Genomic DNA, 27236 nt, shown 5'->3' on the forward strand with positions numbered 1-27236 from the left:
CTTTCATTCTGATGTGTGCCATTATTGCATTCAACTAGTAATAATTGTGGATTAATTGCTGTATTTTGTCTGAGGTAATTGGAGTGTAAAGTAATCTCTTTGTTGTTGCACTCATGATCATCTCACTTTGAGCTTACTTATATATTTAAAAAGCCTATTTCTCAAAATTATTTTGAGTAATGTTTCTCTGATTTCCATGACAATCATTTTATAACCTGCACTGCAATATACAAATAATGAATGTCTCATGAGGTGAAATATTTGTGAAAATCACAGAAATAAATATTTGTTCCATTAAAAGATTGAAAAAAACATTCATTATTTGTTCCATATAACAGCAGAAATAGAGCCTTGTCATTTGATATTTTAAGAATTTATAAACAGACAAGGGACATACATTTTGGTGTGTGTCACTGGTGCTTTGACGTCAACAGTCCCACACAAACTAGGTAGCAGTCCAAAATTGTTCTCAGTCAACTTGGAAAAACAGATAGTTCAAAAATAATTCTGACGATGTAGTCCGTGATGCCGTGCACTGACTTCGTGCACTTCCAAAAAAAGGAAAACTTTGTGTACTTCCTCAGTCCAGCGAAAAATCACATCAGAAATTAGTCCAGCTTTTCATCCTAACAGCTCTTCATGCCTCCAGACAGCTTACAGCGTAGCAAATTTTGTGTGTGTGTGTGTGTGTGTGTGTGTGTGTGTGTTAGAAGAATTAGCACTGTCAGTTAGCTCCTTCAAATCATCAAACTCCGCCATATTTATCTAAACGCCGCCCCCACTAGTGGGCAGTACTCACAGCATGCAATGGTACAAAATGTATGGAACCAAATTTGCATGGTAAATGGAACCAAACTGCATGCTAAATGCAACACAAAACAAATGGAATTAATAATCAATGTCACATGACATACAAAGCACCAATCAAATTACAAGGATCCACTCAGCTATAAATCACACTAATTATGGTATATAATCAATATACACACATCTTCAACTGTTCATCTGTGATCGGGTTGCTTGTGGTATACCATGTGGATGTGCTTTGCTTGTTAGGCTTCACAATTATGATCTGCTATAAATTACTCATTGTACAGGTTATAATACACCAGCACTCAAAATCCTGGTGAAAAACGGTATAAATCTGAATGTTGATTCAACGTCTACAAATAGACAATGAAAAACCTTCACTTTTGAACCAGTTTTGAACTTCTTTTCAATGGTGGACGTAGACATTGAATCAACATCTTTTCAATGGAAAAATGCTCACTTTGTCATACAGTAAAGAGCAGAAATATTTTATGCCTTAGACTAGGTTTTTGATGGTCTATGGTGCAACGTCTGCTGCGTCACAACAAGGAGTGAAAATAAGATTTGATTCTTGCAGGAACTATGGCACTCAAAAAAACGTTTTGCTTGCATGGCCGCAGCATGTTGAACACATTAAAGACATTGTAGGCTACTGTAGCCTGCTACAAATGATAATTTTTGTCCAGCACACTAAAATCTACTTTAACACATCACAAGCAGCATATTCTGTTGATTATTTTCATGTATTCATCAAATTTACATTTATTTTGGAGAACATTTCTCCAAAATAAAGACAGGAAAATACAAACGGCTGCAGAGACCCTCCAGTGCAGTAGAGCTGGTACAGTTCATTGAGCCATATAAAGAAGAGTTTTTGAGCTCTACAGACTCTGTATTTTCGCAGTTGTGATCCCAGTGAGTACTGCTTCTTGTGAACGGAGTTTTTCTAAGTTAAAACTTGTGAAAACATGCCTCAGATCCACCATGAACAATGAGAGATTAAGCAGAGCATCAAGTCTAGGAGGTCAAAGTCATTGAGTCTTGACTCATTTGTTGATGAGTTTACCAGAAATCACCAAAACCGCAGAATACAGCTGCTGTAATAGTGGAACAGCCAATGTATTTCTATAATTTTGGACTGAGAAACTGATACCAAGGCTGCACCTAACAGTTATTTTCATTATCAATTCATCTGCTGATTATTTTCTCAAGTCAATACAGTCTGTAAAATGTTATATATATATATATATATATATATATATATATATATATATATATATATATTTTATTTGTTCATTTTGAAATGGATGCCTGCAACACATTTCAAAAAGCTGGGACAGTGGTATGTTTACCACTGTGTTACATCACTTTTCCTTCTAACAACACTCAATACATGTTTGGGAACTGAGGACACTAATTGTTGAAGCTTTGTAGGTGGAATTCTTTCACATTCTTGCTTGATGTACGACTTCAGTTGTTCAACAGTCCGGGGTCTCCGTTGTCATATTTTGCGCTTCATAATGCGCCACACATTTTCAATAGACAACAGGTCTGGACTGCAGGCAGACCAGTCTAGTACCTGCACTACGAAGCCACACTGCTGTAACACGTGCAGAATGTGGCTTGGCATTGTCTGGCTGAAATAAGCAGGGACGTCCCTGAAAAAGACGTTGCTTGGATGGCAGCATGTGTTGCAAAACCTGAATGTAAATTTCAGCACTGATGGTGCCATCACAGATGTGTAAGTTGCCCATGCCATGGGTTCTAACACACCCCCATACCATCACAGATGCTGGCTTTTGAACTTTGCACTGGTAACAATCTGGATGGTCTTTTTCTTCTTTAATTTGAGATTTGGACTCATCAGACACACTTTTACACTTTGTGTCTGTCCATTTCAAATGAGCTCGGGTCCAGAGAAGGTGGCGGTGTTTCTGGATGTTGTTGATGTATGGCTTTGGCTTTGCATGGCAGAGTTTTAACTTGCACTTGAAGATGTGGCAAGGAACTGTGTTAACTGACAATGGGTTTCTGAAGTGTTCCTGAGCCCACGCAGTAATATTCTTAACACAATGATGTCGGTTTTTAATGCAGTACTGCCTGAGTGATCGAAGGTCGCAGGCATTCAATGTTGGTCGGCAGAGGTGTCAAATCCAGCTTCAGAAAGTAAAAACCCTCTCATGTGTTGCTTCTACCTGTGCACCTAAAACAGGTGATCTCAATAATTAGCTCATCCACCTGCCTGAAGAGCTGTACTAATTACAATCAGCTGGTTTATTGGGAAGATAGAACGAATATGTGGCTGGACTTTTACTTCCTGAAGCTGGATTTGACACCTCTGGTTGTCAGCCTTGCAGCTTATGTGTAGAAAGTTCTCCAGATTCTCTGAAACTTCTGATTATATTATGGACTGTAGATGCTGGAATCTCTAAATTCCTTGCAATTGAACATTGAAACAGATTGTTCTTAAAATGCTGGAGTATTTTTTTCATGCAGTTGTTCAAAAAGTGTTGATCTTTGCTTGTGAATGGCTGACCCTTTTGGGGATGCTCCTTTTATACCCAATCATGACACTCACCTGTTTCCAATTAGATGTTCTTTGTGCGTTCATCAACTTTCTTTTGTTGCCCCGTCCCAACTTTTTTGAAATGTGTTGCAGGCATCCATTTCAAAATGATCAAATATTTGCACAAAAACAATCAGTTTGGACATTAAATATCTTGTCTTTGTGGTGTATTCAGTTGAATATAGGTTGAAGAGGATTTGCAAATCGTATTCTGTTTTTATTTACATTTCACACAACATCCCAACTTAAATGGAATTTGGGTTGTATTTACGCACGTTCCAGCTGTTTGTGGCTGGCCTGTGTGTGGACACATTTTGTTGTGAAGACAAACAAAATCTTTCACCTGTTATCAAGACAACCAGATCCCGCACCTGCAAGTGCTGCAGACTGGCTGTGCTCAGTCTCATACCCACTGTTGGAGACGTCATCGTGAATGTTTTGTTTAAAGCATTGAGGTCGACGTTTGCTTTGTTTATCTTTCTTTAGTTTCAGTTTTGTTTTGTTTCTTTATGTACTCTTGGTTCGCAGCCTTTTCAGTGATGGGACAGGTGCAGGATCTTTCATCCATCTTTCTGACTTTTTATCCTTCATTCAGCTATCACCGTGTGCCTTGTGACTGGGCCCTAATGTACAAAGCTCTGCTCACAAGACTGTGATTAAACAGAGAGTCAGTGTCAGTTCACATCAGCAAATTCAAACCCACCAATCATTTAAAAATTAAGGTTAAAAAAATAAAGTTATGCTGTTTAATATGTGCTTGACAATAAACTCCTAAAACCTCAACTCAATCTAAAAAAATAAAATAAAAATTAAAAAATAATACAAGACTGTTGTGTGTTGGGGGGTTTGGATGGATATTTTTGTGTTGTTTTCTTTTCTTTGCTCTCCAGGTGGTATGCAAACTGGTTTTTGTCTGTGGAGAAGGTGCTGGCAGAAGAATCCTTCACCCTCATCAACATTATTGGCTGCACTTGTGGAGGATGTCCACGTGCAGGCCTAATGACTCGCAGCACCTGTGGATGATGCTCACGTGCAGACTTAAGGACTTTCAGCTGAAGCAGATAATTAGATGGCGTTCTGCATTTAAGCCATGAGTGGTTCAAGCAGAATTGCCGGGATCTCGACCTTGTGACGTTCGTTTGTGAGACGCTGAGGACCGCGCCTGGGATTGACACATCGTGCCTGTGAAGGAGGACGGGTGAGGGACACATGCTGTCAGCACACATCAGAGGTGATTGATTGTCTGAATAAGTGTTAATAGTAATTTGGTATTTTGTTACGCAGTATATTTGAACTTCGATGAGTATTGTGCAGCTTGCTTCTCACGGCCGTGGCGTGCGGACTGATGATCCTCCACCTGTTGTGAGAAGCTGCTCATTTACATAAAGCTTAAAGTCAGACCTGAATGTGTTGCTGATAGCGTGTGCCTTTGAAGGATATTAGTTGTAGCTGTTGACTTACCTCACCTCTTCTATCCTTCACAGAGTCAGTTTGTCGTGTCCACCTGGGGGGTGTTTGGCGGTGAATTTGAGTCCAGAAGTGCCGGGCTTCGATCCCTTTGGGCGCTGGAGAGCGCGCCGTCCTTCACTCCACCAGACAAGCTATATATTATGTTGTACACAAATATTGCACGCAAAGGGAAATAAATGTTTTGTTTTTGGAACCGCTTTCTGGTTATTTAGCGCTGGGTTCAGTCAGACGCAGGTCCGCTCCTCAACCCGCGTCGGCACATAACACAAGACAACATATTAGTTTGCACAAGTACATAAACCCTTAAATAGAGCACAACTAAAGTATCACTTTGACAGCTAGTTTTCTTTAGACAAATCAGGGAAGGGATACAGGAACATTTCTGACTCCCTGACTGTGTCTTACAGTTCATTTAAGCAATCGAGAAGACAAAAGCTGAGGAAGTGTTGATTAAATTAAGTTAATTTTGGTATACTTATATTCTGAAAAAAATGTTTATATTGGGCTCATTGTATTCTGTTTTTATTTACATTTTACACAACATCCCAACTTCATTGGAATTGGAGTTGTAAATCAAATAAGATTTCAAATCTTTGTATTTTTTTTCCCTGGGTTGTTTTGTTCTACTTTTTTTTTTTTAAAGCAGTAGTATTGAGTAGTTATGATTTTGTTATTTGTTCTGATGGTAAGAATAAGAATATAATACTTTGGGAAAATAAGTAACTAGCACTTTTTTCCATCTTCAACTCTTGTGATGGTACTCTTGGGCAAAGCACTGAAGCCATAATTGTAGCAGGAAATCAGATTAAGGTTACCCTCATTATACTATGAAACATGCTGATTACATGAGATTCATTGTTCCATTAATTACAAATATAAAGTAAGTATAATTGTGTGAAGGTCTGATTAATCCACCTCTTTTGCTTTTAGAATCACTTCGACGGTGGCGTGTGATATGGACCTAACCAAATACCCTATGGATGAACAGGAGTGTATGCTGGACCTGGAAAGCTGTGAGTCTTGCTGTATCCTTCAAGGGTTCATACCATTAGATTATATACACTATGACCGCATTTTCTGGAGTCTAAATCACACCTGTTACAGAACATCTCTTGAAGAGAGAAAAAGCATATATAAAAAAGCATAAGTCACAGCTTTGTTCTGTATGTGAAACTCACATTTTAACACATTGTTTCTCTGGGAGCAAGGCCAACACAAATGAACAATTACTGATGAGAGAATCAATTCTTTTCAACATGCATCCAGTCACACATGAAGACATGAATCGCAAAGCGCTTTTCACTTATGGTTTCATTTAAAAAAAACTAATTCCGGACAGTTTATTGACATTAACGGCAACTCTGTCATTTTTACAAAGTGAACATATGATATTGCACATAGCTTTTAAAGTAATGCACTAATTCTGAAGGCTTGGCCTTTAACAGACACACATGCTAAAAGGTATTATGGGAAATTCAAATGATCTCCATTCAACACTTCCTCCTCCCCCCATCAAAATGTATAGAACACTGCCATCTACTGGATGGAAGTGTGAATAGACCAACATATTTGTGACGCAGTTTTACACTCAGAATGTCTCAGTGTAAGTGGATCACCGATCACATGCATGGTAAAAAAAAAAAACATCACACACGTTACAGAAACTTTACAGGGGGTCTCAGACATAATGGCATAATTTACAGGGGGTGTCAGTCACTGTCTTTACGCATAGGAAAATATTAGTGAATGATGTGTTGCCAGTCCATTTCATGTTGTGTGTATATCAGTCATTCAAAAGAAATGTGTTTTGTTGATATGATGAGAATTTAGTTAATTCAATAGCAACTTTTGTGAAAAATTTGCATTTTTTTTGTTTAATTCAGTTTCACAACAATACGTATATCATTTTAAAGTACCACAATTCCTCCTATTGCAATATCCCATAAACCCTTGCACACCAGAGAGTTGCTGCAGTCAAAATAACACTGTGAAACCACATGAAGACAATTGCAAATGAACATTATGTGACCAAAATGTAGTTTTTTATGCCTTTCATAACATTTTTAAAAGACTGCTGCATGAGACCCTGAAAACCTTCTAAAACAAATGTTACAAATATTCCGTGGCTGCTGCGTTTAGCCTGCGTGGAAGTTCATAAATGCAAACCGAATTTCAGACATCTTATATATGACATTACTCTGGAATAAACAGTGCTGTAAAGGACAATAAACAGGACGTTAAAGAGCAAACTTCAGTTTCCTCCAGAATGACATGAACATGAAGTGATCAATGCTCACACCCCACTGTTAATAACAGTGAAACAATCTGAGCTTCCCGCATGTTTACATAAAACAAACACAATAACAGCATCTATAACCCCAGATGTTATATTCTCAAGAGTTTTATTAGGCACAATATACAAAGATTTTTATGTTTGCGATGTTAATGCTGTTGTCCGTGTGCAGTGGTTAAATTGCAGCCTTATCAGACCGTCTCAATGCGAACTCCAAAATTTTGCACGATTTTGCAGGATTTGAAACCTCAATAAGGCGAATACCACAAAGAAATTACAGTTGGTATTCACACTCCTGTCCAGTAGATGGCAGGGTTCCATGGATTTTAAAAGGGGGGGGGGGGGACTGATGAGATCATTTAAATTTCCCATAATGCCTTTTGGCATGCGTGTCTTACTGTGTGTTAATGCTCAAACTTTCAGAATTTGTGCATTACTTTAAAATATATCATATTTTCACTTTATAAAAATGACAGATTGCTGTTGATGTTGATAAACTGTCCGGAATTAGTTGTTTTTAAATAAAACCATGAGTGAAAAGTGCTTTGCAATTCATGTCTTCTGCCCACTGTCTGAGCTGATGCAAGTTCAAAGCAAATAATTAATTAATTAATTAATTAATTAATTAATTTATTTATTTATTTATTTATTTATTTATTTATTTATTTATTTATTTATTATTATTATTATTATTTTATTTTACTTTACTTTACAGCAGTGAGCTGAGTGCATAAAGCCCTGGCTCATTGTTTGTTTTTGGTTTGTGATTTCCTTTAAATGTAGCCAACAGCGCTTGTGGTGTTTAAACTCAAAACTGGCCTAACTGACAGTGTACCACTGTGTGTGTGTATATATATATATATATATATATATATATATATATATATATATATATATATATATATACACACACACAGTGGTTCCTCGTTTATCGTGGGAGTTACGTTCTAAAAATAACCCGCAATAGGGAAAATCCGCGAAGCAGTCAGTGTTATTTTTTTACAATTTTTATAGATGTTTTAAGGCTGTAAAACCCCTCACTACACACTTTATACACTTTTCTCAAACAGGCATTAACATTTTCTCACTTTTCTCTCCTGTGTAAACACTCTCTTTTTTCTTCTGGGCGAGAAGATTATAAACAGACACACGCAGAACACAATGCGCATGCTCTCCCTTCACTCACTGCCTCCGGGGGTACGGATGCGGGACCCGCAAAGAATCCAAGTCATGGCCACGGAGCTCTGCGGCTGCGGTTAACGAGACCATGCAGCGGGCACTGCGGATTTTTCCGCAAGAAGTCTATCCTTGTAGGCTGCCGGAGTGCGCCGCATCAAAACAGCGAGTGTAGTCTCTGGACCTGTTGCCAGAGTTGGCTGCGGCTCTGCACAGCAGACAGGGGGGCGGTGTGAGTGGCCCGCTGCAGCGTTTACTGAGCCCGCAGACTCAGTAAGCGCATTGGAGGCAGTGGGAACAATCACGGTTTTGCTGACCGGTGCCGCGACCGGCCCGCCTGATAAGGATGCAGAACACAATGCGCTGTTTTAAAAAAAAAAACGAAGCATGCAAAATTGCACAAAAAAATATCTGTGATACTGTGAGGCCGCGAAAGGTGAATACAATGAAAACAATATATATACATGTTATGCATTAGAAATTTAGTTTTAGAATTCATCATAGTACAGAAACAGCATTAATGAAGGTTACAAATGATCTTCTTATGGCCTCGGACAGTGGACTCATCTCTGTGCTTGTTCTGTTAGACCTCAGTGCTGCTTTTGATACTGTTGACCATAAAATTTTATTACAGAGATTAGAGCATGCCATAGGTATTAAAGGCACTGCGCTGCGGTGGTTTGAATCATATTTGTCTAATAGATTACAATTTGTTCATGTAAATGGGGAATCTTCTTCACAGACTAAAGTTAATTATGGAGTTCCACAAGGTTCTGTGCTAGGACCAATTTTATTCACTTTATACATGCTTCCCTTAGGCAGTATTATTAGACGGTATTGCTTAAATTTTCATTGTTACGCAGATGATACCCAGCTTTATCTATCCATGAAGCCAGAGGACACACACCAATTAGCTAAACTGCAGGATTGTCTTACAGACATAAAGACATGGATGACCTCTAATTTCCTGCTTTTAAACTCAGATAAAACTGAAGTTATTGTACTTGGCCCCACAAATCTTAGAAACATGGTGTCTAACCAGATCCTTACTCTGGATGGCATTACCCTGACCTCTAGTAACACTGTGAGAAATCTTGGAGTCATTTTTGATCAGGATATGTCATTCAAAGTGCATATTAAACAAATATGTAGGACTGCTTTTTTGCATTTACGCAATATCTCTAAAATTAGAAAGGTCTTGTCTCAGAGTGATGCTGAAAAACTAATTCATGCATTTATTTCCTCTAGGCTGGACTATTGTAATTCATTATTATCAGGTTGTCCTAAAAGTTCCCTAAAAAGCCTTCAGTTAATTCAAAATGCTGCAGCTAGAGTACTAACGGGGACTAGAAGGAGAGAGCATATCTCACCCATATTGGCCTCTCTTCATTGGCTTCCTGTTAATTCTAGAATAGAATTTAAAATTCTTCTTCTTACTTATAAGGTTTTGAATAATCAGGTCCCATCTTATCTTAGGGACCTCGTAGTCCCATATCACCCCAATAGAGCGCTTCGCTCTCAGACTGCAGGCTTACTTGTAGTTCCTAGGGTTTGTAAGAGTAGAATGGGAGGCAGAGCCTTCAGCTTTCAGGCTCCTCTCCTGTGGAACCAGCTCCCAATTCAGATCAGGGAGACAGACACCCTCTCTACTTTTAAGATTAGGCTTAAAACTTTCCTTTTTGCTAAAGCTTATAGTTAGGGCTGGATCGGGTGACCCTGAACCATCCCTTAGTTATGCTGCTATAGACATAGACTGCTGGGGGGTTCCCATGATGCACTGTTTCTTTCTCTTTTTGCTCTGTATGCACCACTCTGCTTTTAATCATTAGTGATCGATCTCTGCTCCCCTCCACAGCATGTCTTTTTCCTGGTTCTCTCCCTCAGCCCCAACCAGTCCCAGCAGAAGACTGCCCCTCCCTGAGCCTGGTTCTGCTGGAGGTTTCTTCCTGTTAAAAGGGAGTTTTTCCTTCCCACTGTAGCCAAGTGCTTGCTCACAGGGGGTCGTTTTGACCGTTGGGGTTTTACATAATTATTGTATGGCCTTGCCTTACAATATAAAGCGCCTTGGGGCAACTGTTTGTTGTGATTTGGCGCTATATAAAAAAAAAAATTGATTGATTGATTGATAGAGAAAATGAAAATATATGTAAAACATATATACAGTATCAATATCATACATACATATATAATAGATAAGGTATAGATAAGATATAGTTATATATCAGAGAAAATGAATATATAAATCATATATAGAGTATCAGTAATTCATACACAGTGGTGGGCACAGCTAACCAATAAGTTAGCTTCGATAGCCGCTAGTCTGCTAACTGAAAAGTTAACTTTTATAACGCTAAACCGAAAAACCACAAAAAAATTTAGCGGACGCTACAGCTACCTGCTAATTTCAGTATTGTCTCCAGCATACTATCAGCGAATAAGAAGCTGGTTTTGAGTTTAAGCACTGGCAACACTTCTGATTAGAATCAAAGATAGTTTATCAGCTATTAAAGTCAACTCTAGAATTTTTTTTTAAGTGAAAATATAACACATACAGTGGGGCCAAAAAGTATTTAGTCAGTCCCTGATTGTGCAAGTTCTCCTACTTAGAAAGATGAGAGAGCTCCGTAATTTCCAACATAGGTACACCTCAACGATGAGAGACAAAATGAGAAAAAAAAATCCAGAAAATCACATTGTAGGATTTTTAAAGAATTTATTTGTAAATTATGGTGGAAAATAAATATTTGGTCACCCACAAACAAGCAAGAGTTATGGCTCTCACAGACCTGTAACTTCCTCTTTAAGAAGCTCTTCTGTCCTCCTTACCTATATTAATGGCACCTTTTGGAACTCATTATCTGTATAAAAGACACCTGTCCACAGCCTCAAACACTCAGACTCCAAACTCAACCATGGCCAAGACCAAAGAGCTGTCGAAGGACACCAGGAAGAGAATTGTAGATGTGCACCAGGCTGGGAAGAGTGAATCTACAATAGTCAAGCAGGTTGGTGTGAATAAATCAACTGTGGGAGCAATTGTAAGAAAATGGAAGACATACAAAACCATTGATAATCTCCCTCCATCTGGGGCTCCACACAAGATGTCATCCCATGGGGTCAAAATGATCATGAGAATGGTGAACAAAAATTCCAGAACTACACAGAGGGACCTGGTGAATGACCTGCAGAGAGCTGGGACCAAAGTAACAAAGGCTACACACTATGCAGAGAGGGACTCAAATCCTGCAGTGCCAGGTGTGTCCCCCTGCTTAAGCCAGGACATGTCCAGGCCCATCTGAAGTTTGCCAGAGAGCATATGGATGATCTAGCAGAGGATTGGGAAAATATCATGTGGTCAGATGAAACCAAAATACAACTTTTTGGTAAAAACTCAACTCATTGTGTTTGGAGGAAGAAGAATGCTGAGTTGCATTCCAAGAACACCATATCTACTGTGAAGCATGGGGATGGAAACATCATGCTTTGGGGTTGTTTTTTTGCAAAGGGGACAGGACGACTGACCTGTGTTAAGGGAAGAATGAACGGGGCCATGTATCGTGAGATTTTAAGCCAAAACCTCCTTCCATCAGTGAGAGCATTGAAGATGTAAAGTGGCTGGGTCTTCCAGCATGACAATGATCCCAAACACATCGCTCGGGGCAATGACGGAGTCGCTCCATAAACAGCATTTCAAGGTCCTGGAGTGGCCAAGCCAGTCTCCAGACCTCAACCCCATAGAAAATTTGTGGAGGGAGTTGAAGGTCTGTGTTGCCCAGCGACAGCCCCAAAACATCACTGCTCTAGAGGAGATCTGCATGGAGGAATGGGCCAAAATACCAGCTACAGTTTGTGCAAACCTGGTGAAGACTTACAGGAAAGGTTTGACAATGACCTCTGTCATTACCAACAAAGATTATGTTATAAAGTATTGAGTTCAGTTTTTGTTATTGACCAAATACTTATTTTCCACCATAATTTATAAATAAATTCTTTAAAAAATCCTACAATATGATTTCCTGGATTTTTTTCTCATTTTGTCTCTCACAGTTGAAGTGTATCTATGTTGAAAATTACAGACCTCTCTCATCTTTCTATGTAGGAGAACTTGCACAATCAGGGATTGACTAAATACTTTTTGGCCCCACTGTATGTGTTATATTTTTACTCATTTTAAAATAATGCTTTAATTCTGAAGGTTTGAACATTAACACACACAGATGCCAAAAGGCATTATGGGTCAAAATGCATAGAACATTGCCATCTACTGGATGGCAGTGTGAATAGCGCCCACCCAAATATCACACAGTCATTGCACTGAATCAAACTTAAACAGAATTTTCAGTTTTGTAAATGCCTTTTTTACAAATGAAAAAAATTACACATTTTACAGTAACTTGTGTGTTGGTTTTTACATATAAAAAACCAACCAATCAGTGATGAGCGGAGGCTCATTTTGCCATAATGCCTGTTGCCATTTGTGTGTGCTATTGTTCAAACCTTCAGAATTAGTGCATTATTTTAAAATTAAAAGATATGTGTTAATGTAGATAAACTGTCCGGATTAATTTGGTTTATAAATCAAAACCATAAATCAAAGCTGCTTTGCTTTTCATGATTTCTGCCTCACGTCTGGAGCACTGTATGTTGAATGTAAAGGACTTTTTTGTAGCAGCCTGGCAGCCAGGCTCCTTCTCCTGGGGTAAATTGAGCTCAGCTCCTCACAGTTGCCTGATTTCAGCAAAACACGCCGCAGACAGGAACCAACATGTATGATTTTTGGGGATACAAATGTTTTTGACTGTTATTAACTATGCCAGCAAAAAAAGTTAGTGGAACTAAATGTAGTGGAAGCTAATTGGGCCGCTAATGGTTTTTGAAGTTAGCTGAAAAGCTAATCTGCTCACAAAACAGTTAGCTTAGCTAATTAGTGGTTAGCGGGTTTGCGGAACTGTGCCCACCACTGCAGTCAGTGACTGCAAAGAAAACCGGTCCTTTCTGGAATACTTTGGACACCACTGGTGTAGGTCATTGATGAGTGTCCAAGTGTCAAAACCATACAGTAAGATGGAAAACACAAGGACCCTAAAGACTTGGGCCTTCTTTTCTCAAAAAGGTATTGGCATTGCCAGATACCTCTTTCCAGGGACCTCATGACTCTATTAACTCTTTAAAGATGTTTTACAACCTCAAAGGTCAAGAAGCTGAATGTGAATGTCACTGCCAAAATAAATTTAATCTCCACAAGTTCAACACTTTCACCATACACAGATACATTTCCTGGCCAAGCTCATGAAGTCATTGAAAGCCTGTATCTTAGACTTGATCCAGGGCAGTCTCAAACTCAGACTCCTCCCTCAGCTTCTCAAGTGCTGCAGTCAGGGAATCCATTCATTTTGCACAGCATTTTTTGTGAAGTTAAAGTCAGTAAACCTTTTCTCGCTGACAAAGACACTGAAGCTAATGGCTTTTGCAGCCCTAGTCAAGGCCTAGTCTGTGTAGGCATTGAACAGTGTAGACACCAAAACATATCCCTGACAAATACCAGTTTTCATTGGGAAAAATTCTGAGACTCTGGTCCTGCTTATCACAATACTCTCAGTACATGTGTAAATGCTAACTATGATGTCACCTTATTGGGGATCCTGTGAATACTCAGGATGTTCAAATGAGGACAGCAAAGAAAATTTTGAACATTTTGAAAATTCAACCAAGACCAGCGCAATGGTTGATTGTCCTGGTTCACCACAGACACCCTACTTGACTCTCTGTATTTTTCCAAGGTGAGGACAAGATTTCCAAGCACGAACTTCCAGGATGCATGTTCCTTGAAGGGAGTTACTGGGATTTAATTTTTCATTCATACAATCATTATTTTCTGTATCCATCCATCCATCATTTTCTATACCTGTTTACTCCAATTAAGGATCACTGGGGTGGGGGTGGGCTGGAGCCTGTCACAGGAAAAAAGGCAAAATACACCCTGGTTAGGATACCAGTCTATCGCAGGACCACATACAGGCACATATTCACACCCGCATAGATGTCATTTTCGGTACCCCCTTTTTATAATTAAGGGTCATGTGGGGGCTGGAACCTATCCAAACTGTCACTGGGTGAGAGGTGAGGTACACCCTGGGATTGGATCTTGTTCAGAATAATCCTTGAAAAAACCTTTCCCAGCAGAGAGAGCCGTGTAATACCCCTGTAGTTGTTGCAATCCAGTTGATCACCCTGTCCTTTCCAGAGTGGGGCAGCAAGTCCTTTCTTCCACTCCGTAGACATGACACTTGTCTTCCAGATTGATACAAATCCTGCACGCAGTGCCAGGAGAATAGTATCTACAACCCCAATTCCAATGAAGTTGGGACGTTGTGTAAAATGTAAATAAAAACAGAATACAACGATTTGCAAATCCTCTTGAACCTATATTCAGTTGAATGCACCACAACGACAAAATATTTAATGTTCAAACTGATAGCCTTTTTTTATTTTTGTGCAAATATTTGCTCATTTTGAAATGGATGCCTTCAACACATTTCAAAAAAGTTGGTATGGGGCAAAAAAAGACTGGGAAGGTTGATGAATGCTCAAAGAACACCTAATTGGAAACAGATGAGTGTCATGATTGGGTATAAAAGGAGCATCCCCAAAACGATCACTCAATCGTTCACAAGCAAAGATGGAGTGAGGATCACCACTTTGTGAACAACTGCATGAAAAAATAGTCCAACAGTTTAAGAACAATCTTTCTCAACAATCAATTGCAAGGAATGTAGGGATTTCATCATCTACAGTCCATAATATAATCAGAAGATTCAGAGAATCTGGAGAATTTTCTACACATCAACAGCAAGGCCTAAAACCAACATTGAATGCTCATGACCTTCGATCCCTCGGGTGGCACTGCATTAAAAACCAACATCATTGTGTAAAGGATCTTACTGCGTGGGCTCAGGAACACTTCAGAAAACCGTTGTCAGTTAATACAGTTCGTCGCTACATGTACAAGTGCAAGTTAAAACTCTACAATGCAAAGTGAAAGCCATACGTCAACAACATCCAGAAATACTGCCACCTTCTCTGGGCCCAAGCTCCTTTGGAATGGACAGACGCAAAGTGGAGAAGTGTGTTGTGGTCTGATGATTCCACATTTCAAATTGTTTTTGGAAATCATGGATGTCCTCTGGACAAAAGAGGAAAAGACCATCCAGATTGTTACCAACGCAAAGTCCAAAAGCCAGCATCTGTGATGTATGGGGGTGTGTTAGTGCCCATGGTATGGGCAACTTACACATCTGCGATGGCACCAACAATGCTGAAAGGTACATCCAGGTTTTGGAGCAACACATGCTGCCATCCAAGCAACGACTTTTTCAGGGATGTCCCTGCTTATTTCAGCAAGTCAATGCCAAGCCATATTCTGCACGTTACAACAGCATGGCTTCGTAGTAAAAGAGTGCGGGTACTATACTGGTCTGCCTGCAGTCCAGACCTGTCACCTACTGAAAATGTGTGGCACATTATGACGTGCAAAATACCACAACGGAGACCCCAGACTGTTGAACAACTGAAGTTGTACATCAAGCAAGAATGGGAAAGAATTATACCTACAAAGCTTCAACAATTAGTGTCCTCAGTTCCCAAACGCTTATTGAGTGTTGTTAGAAGGAAAGGTGATGTAACACAGTGATAAACATACCACTGTCCCAACTTTTTTGAAAAGTGTTGCAAACATCCATTTCAAAATGTGCAAATATTTGCACAAAAACAAGAAATATTATCAGTTTGATCATTAAATATCTTGTCTTTGTGGTGTATTCAATTGAATATAGATTGAAGAGGATTTGCAAATCACTGTATTCTGTTTTTATTTACATTTTACACAATGTGCCAACTTCATTGGAATTGAGGTTGTACACAGGCCCGGCGCCAGAAAAAAATATTAAGGGGACGATGAGTTTATCACGGGGGTGGGGTCGCCCCCCCCCCTCAAAAAAAAAGTGGAGGGTACGTGCCTTGGGTGCGCTCCTAAGAGTAAAGAGTGATGACAGTATTTTTTAAATTATTATTTGAACGTATAGACCCCTGGTCAAGTAATCTCCTGCATACCACAAAACCAAACCAACAACTGATCTGAGAAACAACACGAGACAGTAGATTAACCCCACATACAGCCCTCCATCACAAGCGCAAACACAGCGCAATTGGGCATGACAGTCACACAACGGGTCAAAGATAAACCTTTCATGTAGATATACAGTGGTCCCTCATTTATCGCGGGAGTTACGTTCTAAAAATAACCCGCAATAGGCGAAATCCGCGAAGTAGTCAGCGTTATTTTTTACAATTATTATAGACATTTTAAGGCTGTAAAACCCCGTCACTACACACTTTATACACGTTTCTCAAACAGGCATTAACATTTTATCACTTTTCTCTCTTGTGTAAACACTCTCAAACTTCAAGCCTTAGTAGAAAAATAAGACCAACCTGTTTTCAGGCCCAAACATTTGTTTGAGAAATAAAAATAGAACATTTTCCTATAGATAATTATGATGGCTTTTAGAACTAACAAATTTAAATTTAACGATCAACCTACGAGGTTGGACATGTAAGAAATTATTAATAGTGACTGACCAGTATTTCACTGTTCCTCTGATCGCGCCTCTTCGTCCAGGCGCCGTGCCACTGTCGCGCCTTTTTCCACTCACACCTCGCTGCAGGTGTCTTTTTCCGAGTGAAGAACACAGTTATGGGTACTTGTTGGTGCTCTTTTTTCTTCTGGGCGAGAAGATTCTTATAAACAGACATGCAGAACACAATGCGCATACTCTCCCTTCGCGGTGCCGCAACAGGTGTCCCGTCATCTCGACAGAACACTGGTCTGCTCGATGAGGACGCAGAGCACAATGCACTGTAAAAATTAAAAATTAGACTAAAAAAATCAGCGAAACTGCGAGGCGCTATATTTTCCAGTATTTCTTTTTCTTTCTTTTTTATTTTTATTTTTGATAACTCTCACATCCGAGGGGGCGAGGTTGATGACGTGAGGGGGCGTCACCCCCAAACGTCCCCTCGTGGCACCGGGTCCGGTTGTACACCCACCTCAATGAGTTCAGTTTCTATAGCACAGTTTCTTGGCGCTTTACTCACCCTCACTTGTTTTACTGTCTTTGTGGTGTAAACAACATTTGGTGGTTCACAGTTGACTAGAGAATCAGTCATCGGAACCCTGGTATTTGAGGTGTCAAAGATTCTGACAGAAGGACCAAACTTACATAACTGCTCAAAGTAGCATATTCAATGGGACATTACAGCACAGGCATCTGTCAGCACCAACCCATCATGCACCACAACTGCAGTGGGACAATGTGTAGGTTTTTAGGAGCGAACTGCTTTCATTCCTTTATGAGCAGTCACTAGACCACAGTTGGTGAGTCACCTGAACACACATTCCTCACATCACAGTCTGCTTATACAGCCTGGAATTTTCATTAAGTAGTGCATTACAACTCCTCTGCATAGCCGGCGCCACGAGGGGGTGTTTGGGGGCGACGCCCCCTCACGTCATCAACCTTGCCCCCTCGGATGTTAGAGTTATCAAAAAAATAAAAAAGAAAGAAAAAGAAATACTAGAAAATATAGCAAAATATTAGTTATTCAATAATATCACGTATTTAACAAATAAACCAAATTAATTAACTAATGTAATTAATTTTAAAACAAACGGATATGGCGTGTGTCTGTGTTCAAGGGATTTGATAGGTTGAGGGTTGCACTTGTCAGTGTGGCAGAGGGCGGTGCGTTTCCAACACGTCATGACGTCAGACGCGTCGCTTCGGAAGCGGCAAGGGGGCAGAGATTGCTACGTCACACTCTGGCTGTTTCCACAATCTGAAAAAAGTTCAGCGATCGCCGTCTTGAACTTCGGTCGCCTGAACCACAAAAAAACCTTTAAACCTTTTCAGCTACTTTTCGGAGTGACGCCGCCCGAGGGAGGACCGACGACTTGGTGGGATATCGATCGAACCGTGACAGCGGGCCGACCCGCACGGAGAATCCGGCCTTCAGGCATCATCACTGGGCAGAGCGAGGCAGGCAGCCGGGGTGATGGAGCAAACCCACTCAGTCCAAAATCTCCCACTTTTTGGATATATGTGAAGTCCCAGTTTGCCCAACGGGAGTTTTAGTTCTGCAGCTTTACTGAGGTGAGAATAATGTAAAAATAAAACGTGACGTTTACTGAACTGTGAAGGTTTAATGATCGCTAACATTAGCGTAGCCTTTTAGCACAGTTGATCTGAGTGAACACTTTAATTTGTAAATGGTTCAGTCTTTTTTATTTTTACCAAATAAAGCTACAGCTTTTTTCAAACACCACAAAAGCTCAACTTTAAATAACTTATTTTTTGCGGGCGATTTTCCATCGTTTTTGCCCCCCCCCCCCCCCCCCCCCCTTTTATGTATAAACTGTTTAGTGTTTCTTTATATTTAAAGAAATATTTTTATTTGTCACAATCAGGAACATTTGCTGTGCAGACAACCAAACTTCCATTGATGAGCTGAACACCTGAAGTCCAGTCGAAAGAAAACCTCTGCTTTTCAGCAAAACCACCAGAGTTCAAAGCTGCAGAAGAGACCTTCATCTGGTCCCGAGAATCCAGCAGAACATCACCTGCTTCTAAATAAAAGGCTCTTTGAACAGCAACTATTTTATTATTTTTTAAAAAGCTGTTTCATTTTATATTTTAACAATAAATGAAGGGATCATTAAAAATGTCCACGAATCAAAGTCAAAAGACATTTGCATAAGTAGAAGCTCTCCACTTATTGTGCTCAAATTCATATTTTAGAAATGACTCTGTCCTGATAACATTAAAGGCAATTACATATTTTGACGAAATTACAAGTTTAAATTACTATAAAAAAAATTCATCATGAGGTTTATGTCACAGAAATCCTACTTTACAATCACACTGCAGTCATTGTTAAATTATTTCCTTTTGCATTTATAATAGACATTTGTATTTATTTAGTGTTTGTTCTACCAGACTTAAAAAATATACAAGTTTCCATGTTATTTTGTCTAAAAATAAATGTCTGAGATTCCTTATGTTAAACAAGAATTTATCTAATATGAAATAACAGGTGGTTTTAAGTTACAGATGAAAGGTTTCTAAAGACCCATTTATTGATTTATTTAGCTATTTTAATTACAAGTGTTCTAAACCTTTTTTTTTTAACAGTAATCAGAAATTTTGCGGTAACAAACAACAACAAAAAAACATTTTAGCAGTGCATCATTTACTGTAACCCCAGTCAGGACTCGAGCAGCGCTGGCTTCTTTTTTTCGTGAGCTGCTTGTTTGGGCTCTGATTTGCTGTGTGTCCCAAAATATTATACGAGAACAGTGAGCAGTAGAGTGTTGTCTGTTTGTGAATGGTTGCTGTGGAACAGTCTACTGAATGAGATAATAAGGTCGAGTTTGGTTGAAATCTTTAAGTCCAGACTGAAAGCTCACATGTCACATGATTCCCGGTGCTCATTGAGGATGTTTAATTTTTATTTTTGACTTAATACTATGATGTTCCTTTGATTGAACTTAATTTAATTGATCATTATTACTATTAAAGTTTATTTTTTATTATTGTTTGATGTGAAGCTTGTGATACTGTGTGTGTGTCTTCAATGCAGATGGTTACTCATCAGAGGACATCGTGTATCACTGGTCAGACAGTCAGAGACACATTCACGGTCTGGACAAGTTGGAGCTGTCCCAGTTCACCATCACAGATTATCGATTTGTCACTGAGATAATGAACTTTAAATCTGGTGAGCATCCTGTTTGTTTGTTTCTCTGTCTTGTCATAATTAATGACGGAGCAGCGAGTCTGAACCCCATGCGTGCATCTGTTGAGTCTTTTATGCATTCTGTACTATTTTGAAGTTTTCCACTTGGATCATGCTGGAAAACTGCAGATTCTTTTTGAAGCAGGATTTCGTTATTTATTTAACTCCAGGCAGATCTGTGCCTGTATTCTATGCATATAAGGAATGGATCAAGTCAGGCTTGCTGCAGAGTCGGGCAGGAGCTTTAGTTGATTGCAGATGTTGCTTTCTGCAGGAATTTTGACAGCTTTACTCTTTGCCACTGGGGGCAAAAGCGAGGAGAGATGTTCATTTGAAGAACAGTGCCATTTTTATTCAAAGGCATTTTGCATGTGGATAATTAGCTTTTTGTGACAGCAATTGAACATGATGTCTGTTTTCTGCTCCGTAGCGGGGCGTTTTCCAAGACTAAGCCTTCGCTTTCAGCTGAGACGTAATCGAGGAGTCTACATCATCCAGTCGTACATGCCTTCAATATTACTAGTCGCAATGTCCTGGGTGTCCTTTTGGATCAGCCAGTCAGCAGTCCCTGCTCGTGTATCCCTGGGTAGGTGTCAGTTTTTACAACTGCACTTTGATCATTAGTCTTATGTTATTAAAGGAGGTACATGATACACCAGCAAGGTTACAGAGATTCCCTGTACCCTTGTCAACATTATGTAGAAAAAAATAAAAATAAAATATGACATGGGCGGAGTAACAATTCTGTAGAACAGTTAACAATACAAGTAAAATGAAGGCATCACAGGGCTGATGCAAACATGACTTCCTTTAATGATTTCCTTGTGACTTCTCATGACACCACTAATACCAATATCAATGACAAGTATTTTGATGATCAATATGAACTTCACATGATCTTTCTAGCCCTATTAGTTGCAGAGATATAAAAGGAAATATGTTTTTCACACCATCTTTGTTTACTTTGACCTTTGTCCGATCCTCTCCAAAAGTTAAACATCTTGAGATGCCCAAGTAATAGTCCCACCACGTTTGGTGAAAATTCATCCAGCTATTTTTAGTCAGCTTGTTCACAGACAGACACACACACAACTGGAGGGTAAAAAAAACTAAATACAAAACAAAGGAAACCATCTTGTGATCCACAAAAGGGACAGAAATTTGACAGGATAATGACTCCTCACTATCTGCATGGAACAGTGTACCTGAAGAGACCTCAGTGTTGCCTTTTATATCAGTTAACTCTTAACTAACATCTGTACATTCATGGCCGGATTTACTAAGGGCCCTGTCACACTCAGTACAAATGAGCACAAGCCAAGCTGAATCAGGTGGAATGTAAAAAAAAAAGAAAAGACAATTTGTGCCACATCTGGTAGGGAATAAGAACTGTGGAGTACAGCTGTCTGAATACCCAGACTGCGCTCCGCCCCACCCCACTGATGTGTCTCTGCTGGATGTCGAATGACATCCAACCTATGAAATGATGGCTAAATTTTTAGAGGTCTATCAGTTTAGCTTTATAAAAGTTAACTTTTCAGTTAGTGGATTAATCAAAGCTAACCTTTTGGTTAGCTGTGCCCACCACTGACCATGTGTTATCATTCATATTCTCTGAAAAATGTCCAAAAATAAAAACAAGCAAAAATCTGCCAGGGTATGTAAACTTTTTAGCACAACTCTACCTACCTACAGTGGGGAAATACGTATTTGACCCCCTGTCAGTTTTGCAGGTTTTCCCACCTACAAAGAATGGAGAGATCTGTGATTTTTATCGTAGGTACACTTCAACTGTGAGAGACAGAATCTAAAAAATCCAGTAAATTACATTGTATGATTTTTAAACAATTAATTTGCATTTTATTGCATAAAATAAGTATTTGACCCCCTAGAAAAACAGTAGCCTTTGTTTGCCATTACAGAGGTCAGACATTTCCTGTAGTTCTTGACCAAGTTTTCACACACTGCAACAGGGATTTTGGTCCACTCCTCCATACAGATCTTCTCCAAATCTTTCAGGTTTGGAGTTTCAGCTTCCTCCAAAGATTTTCTATTGAGTTCAGGTCTGGAGACTGGCCAGGCCACTCCAGGACCTTGAAATGCTTCTTACGGAGCCCCTCCTTAGTTGCCCTGGCTGTGTGTTTGGGGTCATTGTCATGCTGGAAGACCCAGCCTTGACCCATCTTCAGTGCTCTTACTGAGGGAAGGAGGTTGTTTGCCAAAATCTCGCAATACATGACCCCATCCATCCTCCCTTCAATACGGTGCAGTCGTCCTGTCCCCTTTGCAGAAGAGCACCCCAGAGTATGATGTTTCCACCCCCATGCTTCATGGTTGGGATGGTTTTCTTGGGGTTGTTCTCATCCTCTAAACACGGTAAGTGGAGTTGATTCCAAAAAGCTCTATTTTGGTCTCATCTGACCACATGACCTTCTCCCATGCCTCCTGAGGATCATCCAGATGATCACTGGTGAACCTCAAACAGGACTGGACATGTGCTGGCTTGAGCAGAGGGAACTTGCTGCCCTGCAAGATTTTAAACCATGACAGCATCATGTGTTACTAATGTAATCTTTGTGACTGTGGTCCCAGCTCTCTTCAGGTCATTTTATGTATCTATCTATCTATGCATCCAGCCATCTATCTTGGTGGCTTCCCTCACTTGTCTCCTTCTTGCACAGTTAATCAATGTTTGAAAACTACCAGCTTGAGCTAGATTTACCACACACTACCATACATCTATCTGTTCACTCACTCACTCACTCACTGCACCTTATAGGGTGCATACCTATAATTTTCCAAATCTAAACTAGTCAAGTATCCCTTTTCCTTTGGGTAAGCAGGAGTGGATCTTCAGGTCGATGCCAGGAATTGAACCTGTGATCTTCTGTGCAAAACTCCAATGAATCACATTTGTAAATACACTCAACAAAAATATAAACGCAATACTTTTGGTTTTGCTCCCATTTTGTATGAGATGAACTCAAAGATCTAAAACTTTTTCCACATACACAATATCACCATTTCCCTCAAATATTGTTCACAAACCAGTCTAAATCTGTGATAGTGAGCACTTCTCCTTTGCTGAGATAATCCATCCCACCTCACAGGTGTGCCATATCAAGATGCTGATTAGACACCATGATTAGTGCACATGTGTGCCTTAGACTGCCCACAATAAAAGGCCACTCTGAAAGGTGCAGTTTTATCACACAGCACAATGCCACAGATGTCACAAGATTTGAGGGAGCGTGCAATTGGCATGCTGACAGCAGGAATGTCAACCAGAGCTGTTGCTCGTGTATTGAATGTTCATTTCTCTACCATAAGCCATCTCCAAAGGCGTTTCAGAGAATTTGGCAGTACATCCAACCAGCCTCACAACCGCAGACCACGTGTAACCACACCAGCCCAGGACCTCCACATCCAGCATGTTCACCTCCAAGATCGTCTGAGACCAGCCACTCGGACAGCTGCTGAAACAATCGGTTTGCATAAACCAAAGAAATTTCCAAAGAAAATTTGGAAATTTGGAAAGAACCAAAGAATTTCTGCACAAACTGTCAGAAACCGTCTCAGGGAAGCTCATCTGCATGCTCGTCGTCCTCATCGGGGTCTCGACCTGACTCCAGTTCGTCGTCGTAACCGACTTGAGTGGGCAAATGCTCACATTCACTGGCATTTGGCATGTTGGAGAGGTGTTCTCTTCACGGATGAATCCCGGTTCACACTGTCCAGGGCAGATGACAGACAGCGTGTGTGGCGTTGTGTGGGTGAGCGGTTTTCTGATGTCAATGTTGTGGATCGAGTGGCCCATGGTGGCGGTGGGGTTATGGTATGGGCAGGCGTCTGTTATGGACGAAGAACACAGGTGCATTTTGAATGCACAGAGATACCGTGACGAGATCCTGAGGCCCATTGTTGTGCCATACATCCAAGAACATCACCTCATGTTGCAGCAGGATAATGCATGGCCCCATGTTGCAAGGATCTGTACACAATTCTTGGAAGCTGAAAATGTCCCAGTTCTTGCATGGCCGGCATACTCACCGGACATGTCACCCATTGAGCATGTTTGGGATGCTCTGGACCGGCGTGTACAACAGCGTGTACCAGTTCCTGCCAATATCCAGCAACTTCGCACAGCCATTGAAGAGGAGTGGACCAACATTCCACAGGCCACAATTGACAACCTGATCAACTCTGAAGGAGATGTGTTGCACTGCATGAGGCAAATGGTGGTCACACCAGATACTGACTGGTATCCCCCCCCAATAAAACAAAACTGCACCTTTCAGAGTGGCCTTTTATTGTGGGCAGTCTAAGGCACACCTGTGCACTAATCATGGTGTCTAATCAGCATCTTGATATGGCACACCTGTGAGGTGGGATGGATTATCTCAGCAAAGGAGAAGTGCTCACTATCACAGATTTAGACTGGTTTGTGAACAATATTTGAGGGAAATGGTGATATTGTGTATGTGGAAAAAGTTTTAGATCTTTGAGTTCATCTCATACAAAATGGGAGCAAAACCAAAAGTGTTGCGTTTATATTTTTGTTGAGTGTATATTTTACTGTCTGTCAGCTCACAGTTTGTGTTTTTTGTGCACTTTGTTTCTGCGCCCCGTTCACAGGGATCACTACTGTACTCACCATGACCACGCTGATGGTGAGCGCCCGCTCCTCACTGCCCCGGGCGTCGGCTATCAAGGCGTTAGACGTCTACTTCTGGATCTGTTACGTGTTTGTGTTTGCAGCACTCATTGAGTACGCCTTTGCTCATTACAACGCTGACTACCGCCTCAAAGAGAAGGCCAAGGTGAAGGCTAACAAGCTCACAACCGAGGTGAGAAAAAGATTCCCATCATGCCTGCATCATGAAATGATGGTGTTGGTCTGAAGGGGGAGTGTAGTGAGTAATGAGCTCATGTCGAGCCGCCCTTCAATCCTCTGCTGAAGTGACCTTCAGCGAGATGTTCTCTCTGCAGAGCAACACCACAACAGACTCACACAGGCACACAACGTACGTACATGCACACTCACACACAATGATGACATTTATTACGAATAAAGACAAATCTGGTCATATGCTGACAGCAAAAGAAAAATGACTGCAAAGACATTAATTGTGTCAGAATGAAAGTTAGGTTCTAATAATGTCAGGAGTACACTTGAATTTTGTAGCTTCATTATTCAATATATAATTGATGGAGACTGAGACCAATTTATAATGTGTTATTATTACTTTTACTTCCATAAACAAGACTATTTAAGGCCTTAAAAACTAGACTTTGACACAGGACTCTGCAACACAAAAGATTACACTTTTTCTCAGTTGTTTTAGTACACTTCTCAAATCACCTTCAACATTAGCAAAACAGCAAGTACATTTCTCATTCGTACAAATAGCAAAATACCATGAATTACCTGCAAAAGCCAGTCTCTTGCTCAAAATCCTTAGTTCATCTCTCAAAAGCAAATATCTGTGTCACTGAAAATGTCACTGCCATCAGAATGGCAAGTCATTGTGTCATTGTGCACGGATGAGACAGTCAGACTGCTTAGTCAAGTTGTCAATATAACAGTGTACTTTGCTCTGATGACAATTTTTGTAAATTGTAAGTTACACCTTAGTGTATGTAGGAGATTGATTGCAAGAGAGTGGACAAGATTCACATTTATGCTTTTACTGTATAATGTAATTTGTTGACAGACCATGTCATTGGGATACAGAAAGGAAAACATAAAGTCCAAGACATATTGAGTGACATCTTTACCATCAGAGAGTCTCATCTACTCCTACAAAAGACTCCAAACTGTCACTACCACCCGCCTCATTGTGGATGGCAGTATCTCACAAATAAAAAGTGAAATTTCCCATCAATGGGATATACAGGCTTATTAAAGGGGCAATACACTGTATTACAATTTTTGCCGATTGCTTACACAGATTTGCAAAATTTGGCTCAATGTGTCAAAACTCTACACACAAGCCAGATAAGACACAACACTTGTTGTAAAACTCCTCACAGCTCTGTCAAAATGAAACCCTACAGTCAAAACCGAACAATCTCTTCTAAAAGTCATTCTAGCAACAAAATGATACACACATGCACCATTTTGAAACACTTTCAAATCAAAAGCAACACACTGATGTGTTTTACACAAAACACTGAAGTCATATATTTTTAACAAACACAAGCTGAAAGTTACAGTTAGTTACACTTGTAAAAAACCTCACAGCTCTGTCAAAATGAAACCCTACAGTCAAAACCGAACTTGTACTTGATAGTGGATAGTACTTGACAGTTACTATCCACTGTGCGGCAGTTGACCCTTGAATGAATGAATGAATGAAAACTGTTTATTTCGAACATTTGATACAACAACAATTACAAGATAGATCAGTAAAGACAACAACAAAAAAGTTCCTACTGTGTACCCAACATGTCCGAAAAGGGGTAGGGTGAAGCATCAGCTTATTTATCCCTACCCCTTCTTCCCCACAACCAGTAATACCCTTTGCCACATATACACATAGATTCCTACACACCTAAACCGATATCAATATATATATATATACATATATATACACATACATATATACATACACACATCAACATACATACACATATATACACATATACATATATACACATATATATACACAAACATAAATATACACCTACACATACCTACTTACATACAAAATACTATATATTTACAAGCCGAAGCAAAAAACAAAAACACCCTAACCCTCATTACCCTTCCTCCTCCCTATACCCAGAAAAAAACATATTTTTGTACCGCTGTTTGAACTGGTTCATGCTTGGACATTGCTTGAGCCCCACTCCCAATCTGTTCCACATCCTCACCCCACAGACAGAAATACAGAAACCTTTTAATGTTGTTCGTGCCCACTGATGCTTTAAATTAAATTTCCCCCTCAGACTGTAATCCCCTGATCTGTTAAAAAACATATTTTTAATATTTGCTGGAAGTAAATTGTTTATTGCTTTATACACAATTTGTACTGTTTGAAAATGAACCAAGTCTGTGAATTTTAAGAA

General features: G+C 39.9%; 1 protein-coding gene across 1 annotated transcript in view; it reads left to right on the forward strand.

The window, feature by feature from the left end:
- Positions 1-27236, forward strand: part of gabrd (gamma-aminobutyric acid type A receptor subunit delta) — a 167826-nt gene that overhangs the window by 113545 nt on the left and 27045 nt on the right. The window contains 4 exon segments of the mRNA XM_034171907.1: positions 5777-5859; positions 20010-20147; positions 20596-20751; positions 24801-25012. Coding sequence (XP_034027798.1) covers positions 5777-5859; positions 20010-20147; positions 20596-20751; positions 24801-25012 — 589 coding nt within the window.

Source organism: Thalassophryne amazonica, chromosome 6, assembly GCF_902500255.1.
Source record: "Thalassophryne amazonica chromosome 6, fThaAma1.1, whole genome shotgun sequence".
NCBI classification, from domain to species: Eukaryota; Metazoa; Chordata; class Actinopteri; order Batrachoidiformes; family Batrachoididae; genus Thalassophryne; species Thalassophryne amazonica.